At 42.9% G+C, this 14,014-nt stretch overlaps 1 protein-coding gene across 1 annotated transcript in view; it reads right to left on the bottom strand.

Annotated features, from left to right (window-relative positions):
* The window catches only part of lrrk1 (leucine-rich repeat kinase 1), a 258,601-nt gene that overhangs the window by 91,958 nt on the left and 152,629 nt on the right, over positions 1-14,014 (bottom strand). Inside the window, exons 19-21 of the mRNA XM_072564899.1 lie at positions 13,516-13,675; positions 12,129-12,405; positions 2,957-3,128 (exon numbers count right to left, since the gene is read on the bottom strand). Coding sequence (XP_072421000.1) covers positions 2,957-3,128; positions 12,129-12,405; positions 13,516-13,675 — 609 coding nt within the window. The remainder of the gene's footprint in view (positions 1-2,956; positions 3,129-12,128; positions 12,406-13,515; positions 13,676-14,014) is intronic.

Genomic DNA, 14,014 nt, shown 5'->3' with positions numbered 1-14,014 from the left:
AGAGATTCTGGATGGTTTTCAAGTCTTCACTTTACATACCGGCGTAATTCTTTAATGCAAAGGGTTACTGAGGCTGGGTCATTAAGTATATTCAAGGCTGAATAGAAAGCCTTTAAATCGTTAAGGGAATCAAGGGTTATGGGGAAAATTCAGGAAAGTAAAATCAAGGATTATCAGCTCAAACATATCCTCACTGAATGGTAGAGCAGACTCAAATGGTCTACTTCTACTCCAATGCCTTATGGCCATCCTACGGTCTTATCTACATTACAAATGACAGACAATTGATGATCAACAGACAATTAGATGTGACGGATGAGACATAAACAAATGACAGATTATGACTTTGTAGACTGTGCTTTTCACTTAAATAAATAAGAGTTGATGATCAGAATCTTTTACCTGGACTGGAAATGTCAAATAATGGAGTCATAGAATAGTACAGCATGGAAACAGGCCCTTCGGCCCAAATTGGTCCATGCTGACCTTGGCACCCATTCAGCTAGTTCCAATTGCTCACATTTGGTCCACTAAGCCCTTTCCATCTATGTACATATCCAAATGTTTTTTAAACGTCGTTACTGTGCTTACCTCAACCACTTTCTCTGGCAGCCCATTCCACTCTCTGCGTGAAGTAAATTCCCCTCAAATCCTACTTAAATTGTTCCCCTCTTACCTTAAACCTATGCCTCAAGCTTTCAATTCTCCCCATCTCTGGGAAAAAGACTACATGCACTCATCCGATCTATGCCCCTCATGATTTTATACATCTCAATAAGGTCACCCCTCATTCTCCTACATTCCAAGGAATGAAGTCCTATCCTGGCTAACCTCTCCCTATATCTCAGGCCGACTGGATTAGATTCCCTACCAGTATGCAAACAGGCCCTTTGACCCAATAAGTCCACACGACCCTCCGAAGAGTACCCCACCCAGACCCATTCCCCTACCTTACAAATTCACCCAACACTGGGTAATTTAACATGGCCAATTCATCTAACCTGCACATCTTTGGACTATGGGAGGAAACCGACAAAAACCAAGGGGAGAATGTGCAAACACCACACAGGACAGTTGCCTGAGAGGGAAATGAACCCAGGTCCCTGGCGCTGTGAGGGACCACTGTGCCGCTCAGTCCTGGCAACATCCTTGTAAATCTTCTTTACACTCTTTCCAGTTTAACTATGTCTTTCCTATAACAGAGTGGTCAAGATTGTACACAATACTCCAAATGCAGCCTCACCAATGACTTACACAACTGTAACGTAATGTCCCAACTCCGAAACTCAATGCCTCGACCGATGAAGGCCAGCATGCTAAACGCTGGCTTCATCACCCTGTCTATTTGTGATGCTGCTTTCAAAGAACTCTGTACTTGTACTCGGTCCCTCAAACACCACGACACTCCTCAGGACCTGACCACTTACTGTATAAGTCCTACCCTGGTTTGACTTTCCAAAGTGCAACACGTCACACTTATCTCTGTTGAGTTCTATTTGTCAATCTCCAGTCTACTTCTCCATCTGATCAAGATCCTTCTGTAATTTTTGATAACCTTCCTCGCTATCGACAATACCTCCTAATTTTGTATCATTTGCAAAATTACTAATCATACCTTGTACATTTACATCCAGATCATTGATGTAAATAACAAATAACAAAGGTTCCAACATCGACCCCTGTGGCACACCACTAATCACAGGCCTCCAGTCTGAGAATCTATCTTCAACCATCACCCTCCTACCATCGAGCCAATTTTGAATCCAATTAGTTAGCTCTCCCTGGATCCCATGCGGCCTAACCTTCATGACTGGCCTGCAGTGCAGGACTTTGTCAAAGGATTTACTGAAGTCCACTGAAGACAACATCCACTGCCCTATTTATCTGTCCTCTAGGTTATCTCTTGAAAACTCTAAAAGAATTGTCAGATATGACTTCCTGCACACAAATCCATGCTGACTATCCCTAATCAGACCTTGACTATTCAAATGTTGGTTAATCCTGTCTCTCAGTAACTTCTCCAACAACTTGCCTACCATTGATATCAGGCTCATTGGCCTGTAGTTCCCTGGCTTGGCTTTGCTACCTTTCGTAAAGGATGGAACAACATTGACCACCCTCCAGTCTTCCGGAACTTCACCAGTGGCTAAAGATGAAACAAAACTCTCTGCAAGAGCCTCTGCAATTTCTTCCCAAGCCTCCCCCAACATCCGAGGATGGACTTGATCAGGCCTCCGGGAGTTATCCATCCTAATGTGCGTCAAGGACGCAAACACCTCCTCTTTGGTAATACATATGCAGTCCAAAACATTCCTACTTGTTTCCCTGATTTCCTTAGCATCCATGATTTTGACCTCAGTAAACATGGAGGAGAAATGCTCATTAAAAATCTTCCCCATCTCCTTGGCTCCACACACAGACCAACATGCTGGTCTTTAAGGATCCTATTCTCTCGCTACCAACCCTTTTACTCTTAATTTAGCTATAGAACTTCTTGGTATTATCTTTACCCTTATCTGCCAGATCCATCTCATACTCTCTTTTTGGAGCCATGCATTTCAGGTGATGGGGGAAACGTTCCAAGGAGATGTGAGGGGAAAGTTTGTTTTTACACAGAGAGTTGGAGGAGTCTGGAATGCACTGCTGGGGTAATGGAGGAGGCAAAATTTTAGGAGCATTTTAGGGACTTTTAGATAAGCATATGACTAAGCAAGGAATGGAGGGATACTGATCAAGGGTAAGCAGAAGGAATTGGTTTAATTTTGCGTCATGCTTGGCACAACATCATGGGCCGAAGGGCCCGGTCCTGTGCTGTATTATTCTACATTCTAAGAAAACTGTTCGGAACATCTAAATTCCTGCATAAAATCCAATGTCATATTGGAAGGAAGTACAACCAGCCAACAATGCTGGAAAATCTCTATCTCTATGACTAAGTTGGCAATATAGGTCATACCTGGGCATCCATCTCTGCCAAGCTAATCAAGATGCGTGTAATAAATCGTTGCCAAAAGCCAACGGGCACAAAGTTCATTTTGAAAAGTCTCTGGATGGTGTTGGTGCTCTTGCCCCGCAAGTAACTGATTTCGAATCCTGGCTTTGATGGCAACAGATGTGGGAGGAGGTAACTGGTGAGAAAAGTACAATCACATCAACCAGCAATAATTACTGTTCTTTGAATTACATTCACGACTACTTTGCATAAAGATTAGTGGCTCAAACTCTATTTCCTTTAGATTTAAAAAAAAATTGATATAATATCTTGTATTTATATTAAGCTGGTCATTTTACATAACTTCGCAATTTGTGCATGTATGATGTTACTACAGCCAAATGGATTGAGTTTTCAAAGTTGGAAAGGAGGAAACATAGTGGTTATCTGAGAAAGGATGCTCTGACTACTAAGGGAGTGTAATGAGGGGAGTTACAGGACTGTTCCTGTGATGGCAGGACTGACATATGAAGAGAAATTGCATCAGTTCAGACTACATTCACTGGAGTTTAGAAGCACGAGGGGTCTCATAAATGCAAGAAGGATTTTGCAATGACCTGGAAACCTGGATCAGGGCTCACACTCTAAGGATACAGGGTAGGCCTTAGAACTGAAATGAGAAGGAATTTTATTCACTGACTTGTGAGCCTATTGAATTCTGCCACAAAAAACAGTTGAGGCCAAATCATTGAATCTTTTTAAGGAGTTAGATACAGTTCTTTGGGGCTGAAGGGATCAAGGGTTATGGGGAGAAAGTTGGAACAGCGTACTGAGTTGGGGTACTGGGCTAATGGTCAGATACTTGGTAGTGTGGAAGAGCAGAGGGATCTTGGTGTCCATGTACACAGATCTCTGAAAGTTGCCACCCAGGCAAATAGTGCAGTGAAGAAGGCATATGGCGTACTGACTTTTATTGGTAGAGGAATTGAGTTCCGGAGTCCTGAGGTCACGCTGCAGTTGTATAAGACTCTGGTGCGGCCGCATCTGGAATATTGTGTGCAGTTTTGGTTGCCATACTATAGGAAGGATGTGGAGGCACTGGAACGGGTGCAGAGGAAGTTTACCAGGATGTTGCCTGGTATGGTAGGAAGATCCTATGAGGAAAGGCTGAGGCACTTGGGGTTGTTTTCATTGGAGAAAAGAAGGTTTAGGGGTGATTTGATAGAGGTGTACAAGATGATTAGGGGGTTAGATAGGGTTGACAGTGAGAACCTTTTTCCACGTATGGAGTCAGCTATTACAAGGGGGCATAGCTTTAAATTAAGGGGGGGGGGTAGATATAGGACTGATGTTAGGGGTAGGTTCTTCACTCAGCGAGTCGTAAGTTCATGGAATGCCCTGCCAGGAGCAGTGGTGGACTCTCCCTCTTTATGGGTATTTAAGCGGGCACTGGATAGGTATATGGAGGATAGTGGATTAGTGTAGGTTAGGTGGGCTTTGATCGGCGCAACATCGAGGGCCGAAGGGCCTGTACTGCGCTGTATTCTTCTATGTTCTATGTTCTATGAGTTAAATATTAACCATAATCACATTGAGTGGCAGAGCAGGCCCAAGGAGCTGAATGGCCTACTCCTGCTCCTGTTTTCGATCTTACCGCACCAACAAACCAGGCAAGCTGGGACACATCTCACAATAGTAATTTGAAATTTTATGTTTCAGTTTAAAACATCTGTAATAAAACGTTTGGGTCGATAAAAATGTAGGACTGGCATAAATCAAAGAGCTGGGTCACTATGTCCCTGAGAGAAGGAAACCTGCCATTTGTACTCTGTCTGGCATCTGTTTGATTCGAACGTTAAGTTTGTTGATTTATAATTACCCTCTGAAGTAGCTCAGCAAGCAACTCAGCTGGATAAAACGATCATGTGAAGTGGTTCAAGAAGGTTCTTCACCACATTTTCAGGACTAAAAGGATTGGATAACAAATGCTGGTCCCTCCAGGAGTGCCACCATCCTAAGAATGAAAGTAAAAAGCTGGGAGTTGTGGGTGAGAATTCAGAGGATAGGCCCTCTGAGTCCAAAGAAACATGTGGGTTCTTTCTCTTGTACTCTTCCTGGGGCATTTCAGCACAAGGTTTAGGTTTCACCAACTCTATCTCTGATATGGGTGATGTGCAATGCATTGTAGCTCGCCCTGTGCAGCCAGAGCATCTCAGAATAAAATTCATTCTCTTTTTCAGACAGCAAAGGCTTTGAAATGGTGATATCTGTCCTGTCCATCTCAGGTCACAAGGTATCTCCAAAACTTGATGGAGAGGGAGAACCCATGGGTTCTGGAACAGTCAGAAAGGGCAGTCGAAGAGTGGACAGGTTTTGCTCCTGTGTCGTTTGCAGCTTTCATATGGTCCGCGTGCTTGTTCAGGACCCTTGCACCTCCCTGAACTTTATACATCACTGGTACTGACTTTGTGTCAACTATGCCTCGGTAGGGCCATTCTCATGGTTCTTATACCAAACGTCCCCTGAAGTTAACAATCTCTCTTATTTAGGGGAGTCTTGGGACTATCATTGGCGTTCCTGGTGTCACTTCACCCTCCCAAAAGGTCCCAGAAGTTCAGATTTAACCTGGCGTGGAGTCCTCTTCCCATTAGCAACTTTGCTGGTGCTGTCCCGATTGTCGCATGAGGGGTGGTCCAATAATTAAACAGGAACTGGGACAGTTTGGTATCTCGTGAAGCAATAGGCTGTTTCTTCAAAATTTGGACTGCTCTTTCTGCCACATCATTAGCTGATGGAATTTATAGAGCTGTCTGGATGTTCGGTTTTAGGAAATACTCAAATTGCCTGCTGGTAAATGATGGCCTGTTGTTATCTGTGACCAACATTTCCAGGATTCCACGCATTGCAAATGATGCATATAGTTTTTCTGTTATTCCTGTGTTTGATGAATGAACTCTATGCACATCCAGCCATTTTGAATGAAGATCCACAATGATTAAGAGCATTAAGGACTTGCATAGTTGACATGTAACCGAATCCAGGGATTATCAGCCATTCCCATGAATGTGGGAGAGCTGCTGGCAGTAATTTTTGTCTTTTTTGGCACTCTGGGTACTGCCCACCAATGGGTCCTTAGCACCAGACAACTTTTGTCAACATATTCATTTTGGAAACTTCTGGCGGACTTCAGTCAGTATCTGGCAGTGACCTTTGCTCATGGCCATCACTCTTGTTCTCCATAGTAATATGCTGTCCTTTGCTGTGATCTGGTCTCTACAGGGTCAAAAAGGTTTCAATTCTGGGTGTGGCTGCTCTTTGGTTTCCCACATCACCACCAGATGTTTCAATTTTGCCAGAACCAGATCTTTCTGCATCCAAGATCTGATACTGTCAGCTGTGACTAGAAATGCGTCCAGAAAATTTAAAACTATTATGCAGTCTTCCAGTGGTAGCACTGATGGTGTATCTGTGAGTAAGAGGTGGCTGAATGCATCTGCTACTTGGCCTCCAGTACTGTGTTCCAACTTGTAATTATCTGCACTTAGATTTACAGCCCACCACTGAATTCATCCTGAAGCTATGGGCAGTACTGCCGTGTTCTCTTTACGTGGGCCTAGCAGGGATTTGTGATCCGTTATTAATACAAATTTATGACTGTAAAAAGTATTTGTGGAACATCCTAACTGCAAATATTACCGCCAAACCTTCCTTCTCTATGTGGGCACATTTACGCTATGCATTAGCCAAAGTTGTAGATGCATAAGCTATTGGGCATTCCTCTCCATTTGGCCACCTATGAGCTAATACTACCCTGATGTCATATGGGGAGGCATCACATGTCAATGCCAGATCTCGCTTGGGATCATAGTGTGCCAACATCTTGGAGGATGATAGCTATTTCTTCACTTCTCTGAAGACTATGGTTTGGCTATGTGAACATCTCCAAGGCTGACCTTTTAAGGATTAATTTAAAGGTGCCTGGATGGAAGCCAGGTTATGTATGACCTTTCTGTAATAGCTCACCAGCCCAAGGAAAGACCTAAGCTTCGGTTTGGACATAAAAGCCAGGGCAGATTTGATCACTCCCACTTTATCTTCCAACGGTGTAACCCAGTCTTGCAGACCTTGTAACCCAAGACAGTTATTTGGGGAGCCTGGAACACACACTTTTCCCTTCTAAGGCCTATGCTTGCCTGGGAGAAACATCCAAGGACTATGTCCAAGTTCTCTAAGTGCTCCTTATTGTTCTTCCCCGTTAGCATATCATCCAGATAAATTGTGATCTTGGGTACACTTTGTAAAATGTTGTCCACTGTCTGCTGAAAAATTGCACAGGCTGACAGTACTCCAAATAGCAGTCTTGTGTATTGGTACAAACCCTTATGGCTATTAATTGTAGCATACTTCTGGGAATCCTTATCTAATGGCAATTGTAAATATGAATGGCTCATGTTCAGCTTCAGAAAGGAGAGCTCTCCTTCCAGCTCTGCGTATAAATCCTCTATACGAGGGAATTGGTATTTATCCAGTTTCGAAAAGCTGTTTACGATTTATTTAATATCCCTACAAAGGCAAACCGACCTGTTGGGCTTAACAATCGATACAATTGGTGCTGCTCATTCCGCAAACTGGACTGGTTCGATAATCCCTTCGCTTTCCAGCCTTCTGATTTCTGCTTCTATCTTGACTGTAAGGCAAATGGGTTGACCTTGCAGAGTCATGGAATTGCTTCCCGGTCAACATGCAAGGTGGCTTTGGTTCCTTCGATAGTCTGGAGATCTTCCTGAAAGACTTTAGGGTATGCTATTAGGACTTCAATCAAGCAACCATTTCTTACTGAGAAATGTTGAGCCAACCTTGATGAATCTTTCTCAACCAATTTTGTCCCATTAAGCTTGGGGTTTTTTACAATAATCAGTGGTAACTGAACCAGCTACTTCTCATGACAGACCAGAACTGAAGTTGTCCCCTTAATTTGTAAAAGTTCCCTGGTATACGTTCTCAATCTAGCCAAGGGTCTTGTGTAAACTTAAGGGTTGGGGTCCAGAGTGAATTTTGTTAAAGACTGGTTCTGCAATCACTGAAACAGCTGCACTGGTATCAACCTTCATTCGAACCAGGAGATCATTTAGCCGGACTTCTGTTTTGTAAATTTTTGCTCTAAATTCTGTGTTACGATCAAGCCCTCCACAATCACCTGATGAAGGAACATCGTTCCGAAAGCTAGTGTGCTTCCAATTAAACCTGTTGGACTATAATCTGGTGTTGTGTGATTTTTAACTTTGTTTTGATTGTTTTGATGTTGCTAAGCAATTTAACCATTCCATGTCAGATGTAGGCGGACTTTCCAGGGTGTTCACTAGCCTGGTTACTGGCCTATGGGTTCTCTTACTCCATTAGGTCTAATGGATTTCTTTTACTGTCTCAAGTCCACATATTGGCAGCTTGCTGGTCTGGATCCTGAAGAAAATTTTAACTGCTTGGCTGAGGCTTAGTTTGTTTTGGAGTTTTACTGTGGGCTGACCAAGAGACCCTCTGTTAAGGATACCTTCCTAACCTTTTTTTAAAAAAAAGGTTTTGTGATTTACACATGAAAGAAGTGAAACTATCACTGTATTCTAACAGACGAAAGGCTTAACAGACAATCAATTTTTCAATGTATAATTTCAGTTACATCACACTGTAAATTTTTGCTATAAATTCTGTGTTAGGATCAAGCCCTCCACAATCACCTGATGAAGGAGCGTCACTTCGAAAGCTAGTGTGCTTCCAATTAAACCAGTTGGATCATAACCTGGTGTTGTGAGATTTTTAACTTCCTAAGCAAGGTTGTGCAATTGTCTTCACTCAAGTGGTGTTCCCCAAGCTCAGATGGACTGGCTAGGGTGTACAGTTCCTTTGGAATTCCCTGCAATTCATATACTTCACTTGCCACATTTTCCAATGATAAAGCCAGTTGTGGTGCCTGTTTGAAGTCCAGTTGGGCTTCAGCTAATAGGTGTTTTTGTATGGTTACATCATTAATCCCACATACTAAGTGGTCTTTCAGCATGTCATTAAGGGTTAAAAACCAAAGTCACATGTTTATGCTAATTGCCTTAACCTAGTCAAAAATTCCGACACGGATTCCCCTGGTTCTTGGATTGCTGATTAAAACTGATGGTGTTTCAGAAGGAGAGGAGGCTATGGGGTTGTAATATTCATTAACTAAATTCGTCAACTCTGAAAAGGTGTTATTATCTGGTGCCTCAGGGAACGTAATAACCAAAAACGCTGCATTTCTACAAGCAGTCAAGAGAATTACTTGTTGATTTTCAAGTGGTCTAATGTCATTTGCCTGGAAATGATAACGTATTCTTTCCACATACTGGATCGAGAGTTCAATGACAGGACCTAACAAGTCAAACTTCCCAAACAATAGCATGATGCCAGAATTGTTCATCTCAACTCCAAGATGACTTTTGTGAGTGAATTTCTTCAGCAGCGTGTTTTTCTCTCATCCACTGAAATAACTCCACAGAGGGCAGTATCCCACTACTAAGTCACCCCATATTTCCACGTGGAGAGTCCATGACATGGATCCAACTCCAAGAGTGAACAGGATGTCTGACACTCCTGTTTTTATCTGTCAGCCAGAGCTCCCTGACTAGACCAGATTAACAACCCCAATGAGGGAACTCCATTTATAAAGTCCACTTGGCTGACTTCATTACAACATGGCTTTGTGCATCAGAAATCATGTCTCACAAACTTGATTGAGTTTTTTGAGGAAATAACAAAGAGGATTGATGAGGGCAGAGTGGTAGATGTGATCCAAATGGATTTCAGTAAGGCGTTCGACAAGGTTCCCCATGGGAAACTGATTAGCAAGGTTAGATCTCATGGAATACAGGGAGAACTAGCCATTTGGATACAGAACTGGCTCAAAGGTAGAAGACAGAGGGTAGTGGTGGAGGGTTGTTTTTCAGACTGGAGACCTGTGACCAGTGGAGTGCCACAAGGATCGGTGCTGGGTCCACTACCTTTTGTCATTTACATAAATGATTTGGATGCGAGCATAAGAGGTACAGATAGTAAGTTTGCAGATGACACCAAAATTGGAGGTGTAGTGGACAGCGAAGAAGGTTACCTCAGATTACAATGGGATCTTATTCAGATGGGCTAATGGGTTGAGAAGTGGCAGATGGAGTTTAATTTAAATAAATGTGAGGTGCTGCATTTTGAGAAAGCAAAACTTAGCAGGACTTATACACTTAATGGTAAGGTCCTAGGGAGTGTTGCTGAACAAAGAGACCTTGGAGTGCAGGTTCATAGCTCCTTGAAAGTGGAATCGCAGGTAGATAGGATAGTGAAGAAGGCGTTTGGTATGCTTTCCTTTATTGGTCAGAGTATTGAGTACAGGAGTTGGGAGGTCATGTTGCGGCTGTACACGACACTGGTTAGGCCACTGTTGGAATATTGCGTGCAATTCAGGTCTCCTTCCTATTGGAAAGATGTTGTGAAACTTGAAATGGTTCAGAAAAGGTTTATAAGGATGTTGCCAGGGTTGGAGGATTTGAGCTATAGGGAGAGGTTGAATAGGCTGGCGCTGTTTTCTCTAGAGCGTTGGAGGCTGAGGGGTGACCTTATAGAGGTTCATAAAATCATGAGGGACATGGATAGGATAAATAGGCAAAGTCTTTTCCCTGGGGTTGGGGAGTCCAGAACTAGAGGGCATAGGTTTAGGGTGAGAGGGGAAAGATATAAAAGACATACGGGGCAACTTTTTCACACAGAGAGTGGTACGTGTAAGGAATGAGCTGCCAGAGGAAGTGGTGGAGGCTGGTACAACTGCAACATTTAAGAGGCATTTGGATGGGTATATGAATAGGAAGGGTTTGGAGGGATATGGGCCGGGTGCTGGCAGGTGGGACTACATGGGTTTGGGATATCTGGTCGACATGGACAGGTTGGATCAAAGGGTCTGTTTCCATGCTGTACATCTCTATGACTCCATGTCTCTGTGACAATCACTGCAGGACCCAGTATAGGCCAATGAGCACAAGGTTGACAGGGGAATAGGACATTGGCATTAAGATGCAGCCAACAGAGGTTGGGATTAACTGTAGTTTCAAGTCTGTGGAATGTATAAAATCAGCCAGGAAACCATTTGAATAGTCAGATATCGAGGTAATGAAAAGGGTTTCAGCCTCAGACAAGCTGAGGCACAATGCTGTCAGGTGACATTATGGGGATGGAAACAGTCAACCTTAGTGATGGTGCAGAAGGAAGGTTGGATGTTCATCCCAGGGTCAATTGTGACAGCAAGGTTGCATAGAGAGTGGTTTCATGTCAGACGGTTGCCACGGAGATGGATAGAGAGGTAGTTCAGAAAGAGAGGTTAGAGCAGCAAGTGAAAATGATTACTTCAGACTTTCCAATGTTTTATTGGAAGGTATTTCAGCTCATTCACTACTGGATTTCACATTAGCATCTGATAACTTAGACACTGTATGGGAGATAAGAGGTGATGGAGAGGTTGAGCTTACTGCCATTAGTGTTCAAGGGAAATCTAACACAATTTCAGATCGTACCATAGAGGAACATGGTGTAGGTAAGAAAAAGGAAGGACCAGTATTAGATGCTCAGGGGGTACTCTGAGGTTACAGTACAGAATCAGAGAGAGAAGCCTTCGCAAGTGATTGTCTGGCTGCGATTGATAGATAATGATGGAACCAAGTGAGAGCAGTCTTGCTCAGCTGGAAAACAGTGTCGAGAGGTTGGAGGACGATGGCATGGTCAAGGCTGTCAAAAGCTTCAGAAGGTAAAGAGGGAAAGTTCACCTTTGTCACAGACACACAAAACCTAATTTGCAACTTTCATAAGGGTTTTTAAAGAAACATCATAAAAAAGCAGATAATTAGAAAGACATTGAGATTAGGAAAAAAAATTCTGAGCTTAAGGCCTCAGCAGCTGAAGACATGGCCACCAATAGTGGAATGGTTAAAATCAGGAATGCCAGAGATCTCATGAGGCTGAGGCCAGATGGAAGAGATTTGAAATGTTAACTTTGTTTCACTCTCTGCAGTAGTTGCCAGACCTGGGTTTTTAAAACACTTTCTGTTTCTACCTTAGAGGGTTGTGCGGCTGGAAGAGGTAGCTATAAAGTAATTTGAAATCCAAAATAAGCATTTTAAAATATCAGAAAACAAATTACCTGTTGTTGGTAATTGGAAGAGCAATCTCAAACTTGGCAAGAAATTGGAAATATTGCTCCTCAGTCTGCTCTGTGAAGCCAGTTCCAATCAGCAACTTTCTCAGCTCCGTAACTTGTATTATTCCATTTTTGGCAAGCACGTGTGAAGCTTTGACATTGATAATTCTCGCCAAGCATTCAGATAACCACACTGGATCCAAGAAGTAGAGGTTTCGTAGACCATGGCTGGTGTCTGGAAAATGCAGCAATGCTCCTGTCTCAATAAGGAAGGAGAAAGCTGCGAACCAAACGATGGCACAATGAGGCAACAGTGAGTTGGTTATCTTATGCCCTCACTTATTATTAGATTAGATTACTTATAGTGTGGAAACAGGCCCAACAAGTCCACACCGATCCGCCAAAGCACAACCCACCCATTCCCCTACATTTACCTAAGGCTATGGGCAATTTAACATGGCCAATTCACCTGACCTGCACATTTTTGGACTGTGGGAGGAATCCAGAGCACCTGGAGGAAACCCACGCAGACACCGGGAGAATGTGCAAACTCCACACAGTCAGTTGCCTGAGGCGGGAATTGAACCCGGGTCCCTGGCGCTGCGAGGCAGCTGTGCTAACCACTGTGCCACCGTACCGCCCACTAGCTCAGATCTTCCAGTTTCCACACAGTTGGAGACCAGACCTATTCCCCAGTGATTGTGTTAGAATGCCTCTGAAAACACAACTGGGATTCTGTAGGAATTCCATAGGAATTATCTGGGAAGTTTAGATTTCCTTAGCTAATAGTTATCGAGGAAATATGAGATGAATAAAAACTCATTCTAACCTTTGAGTAACAGTACACCTGACATTCACGTCTCCCTTCTAGACCTCCTTGACCACCTTGCAACTACTCCTCAAACCGACTCATCAGACCCTTTTGCCATCTTCCCTATCCAGCATCCTGACATCTTACTCCCCTGCCACTTACATTCTTATCATACCCACTCTTATCACTTATACAACAAGACATTCACATTCAGTTATGCACACAATGAGTCATTTTGGGACATTTAATCTTGACTACTGGAATACAGCAGCTAGTGCCAGAAAGGGAGGACATAGTTTCTGCATGACCTATCTATGCTGTTGCCAATTGGAATTCCTGCACTGAGGCAGATGTGAAGAAGCCTCAGAGTCCACGGATGGAAAGTGGATTGATAAGTAGGATTTCCAATTTGATTGTTTTTGCACAGTGCTGATTCCAATTGGAAAGGTAATTTGTTCAACTTGGGCTTTAATAGTTTCTATTTGACAAATAACGAAAAAGGCACTGACGTAACAATACAAAAGAGGAAGTGAACAATTGAAAAAATGAATTTTTACTCAAAATATCATTGAGAATTACCGGTTTGCAAATCTTCAAAGTCCTTGATATCATTGTCAGGAGTCTGCTGCACAATCTCCTCCAGTTGCTGGTCAGTTAAGTACTGGACTTCATTACTACTGCTTCTTCTTTGTTGTTCTTTCAGGACAGCATTCAACAGATTGAAGTGGCTCTTTGGTATCTGAAATGGAGGCTGATGTTACTGCATGTTAAAACAAAGGCAGACCTACGTTTTCATGGCATCTTTCAAGATATCTTAAGGTGCTCTACAGACAATGAAACATTTATAAAGTATTGCAATGCTAGAAACATGGCTGCAATTTTGTACACTTCAAGAGCCCAAAAGCAGCAATGTGATGGTGAACAGATCATTTCTTACGATACTTAATAAGAGAGACATATTGTTCAGGACAATCTTTCACCCTCCTGCATTTCTTTGAACCAGTATTTCTTTTACATCCATTGAGAAGATAAATGGGACTTGGTTTAATAACTCTTCCAAAAGAAGCATCTCAAAGTG

Source organism: Chiloscyllium punctatum, chromosome 48, assembly GCF_047496795.1.
Source record: "Chiloscyllium punctatum isolate Juve2018m chromosome 48, sChiPun1.3, whole genome shotgun sequence".
Lineage (NCBI taxonomy): Eukaryota > Metazoa > Chordata > Chondrichthyes > Orectolobiformes > Hemiscylliidae > Chiloscyllium > Chiloscyllium punctatum.
This window is presented reverse-complemented; position numbering and strand designations above follow the sequence as displayed.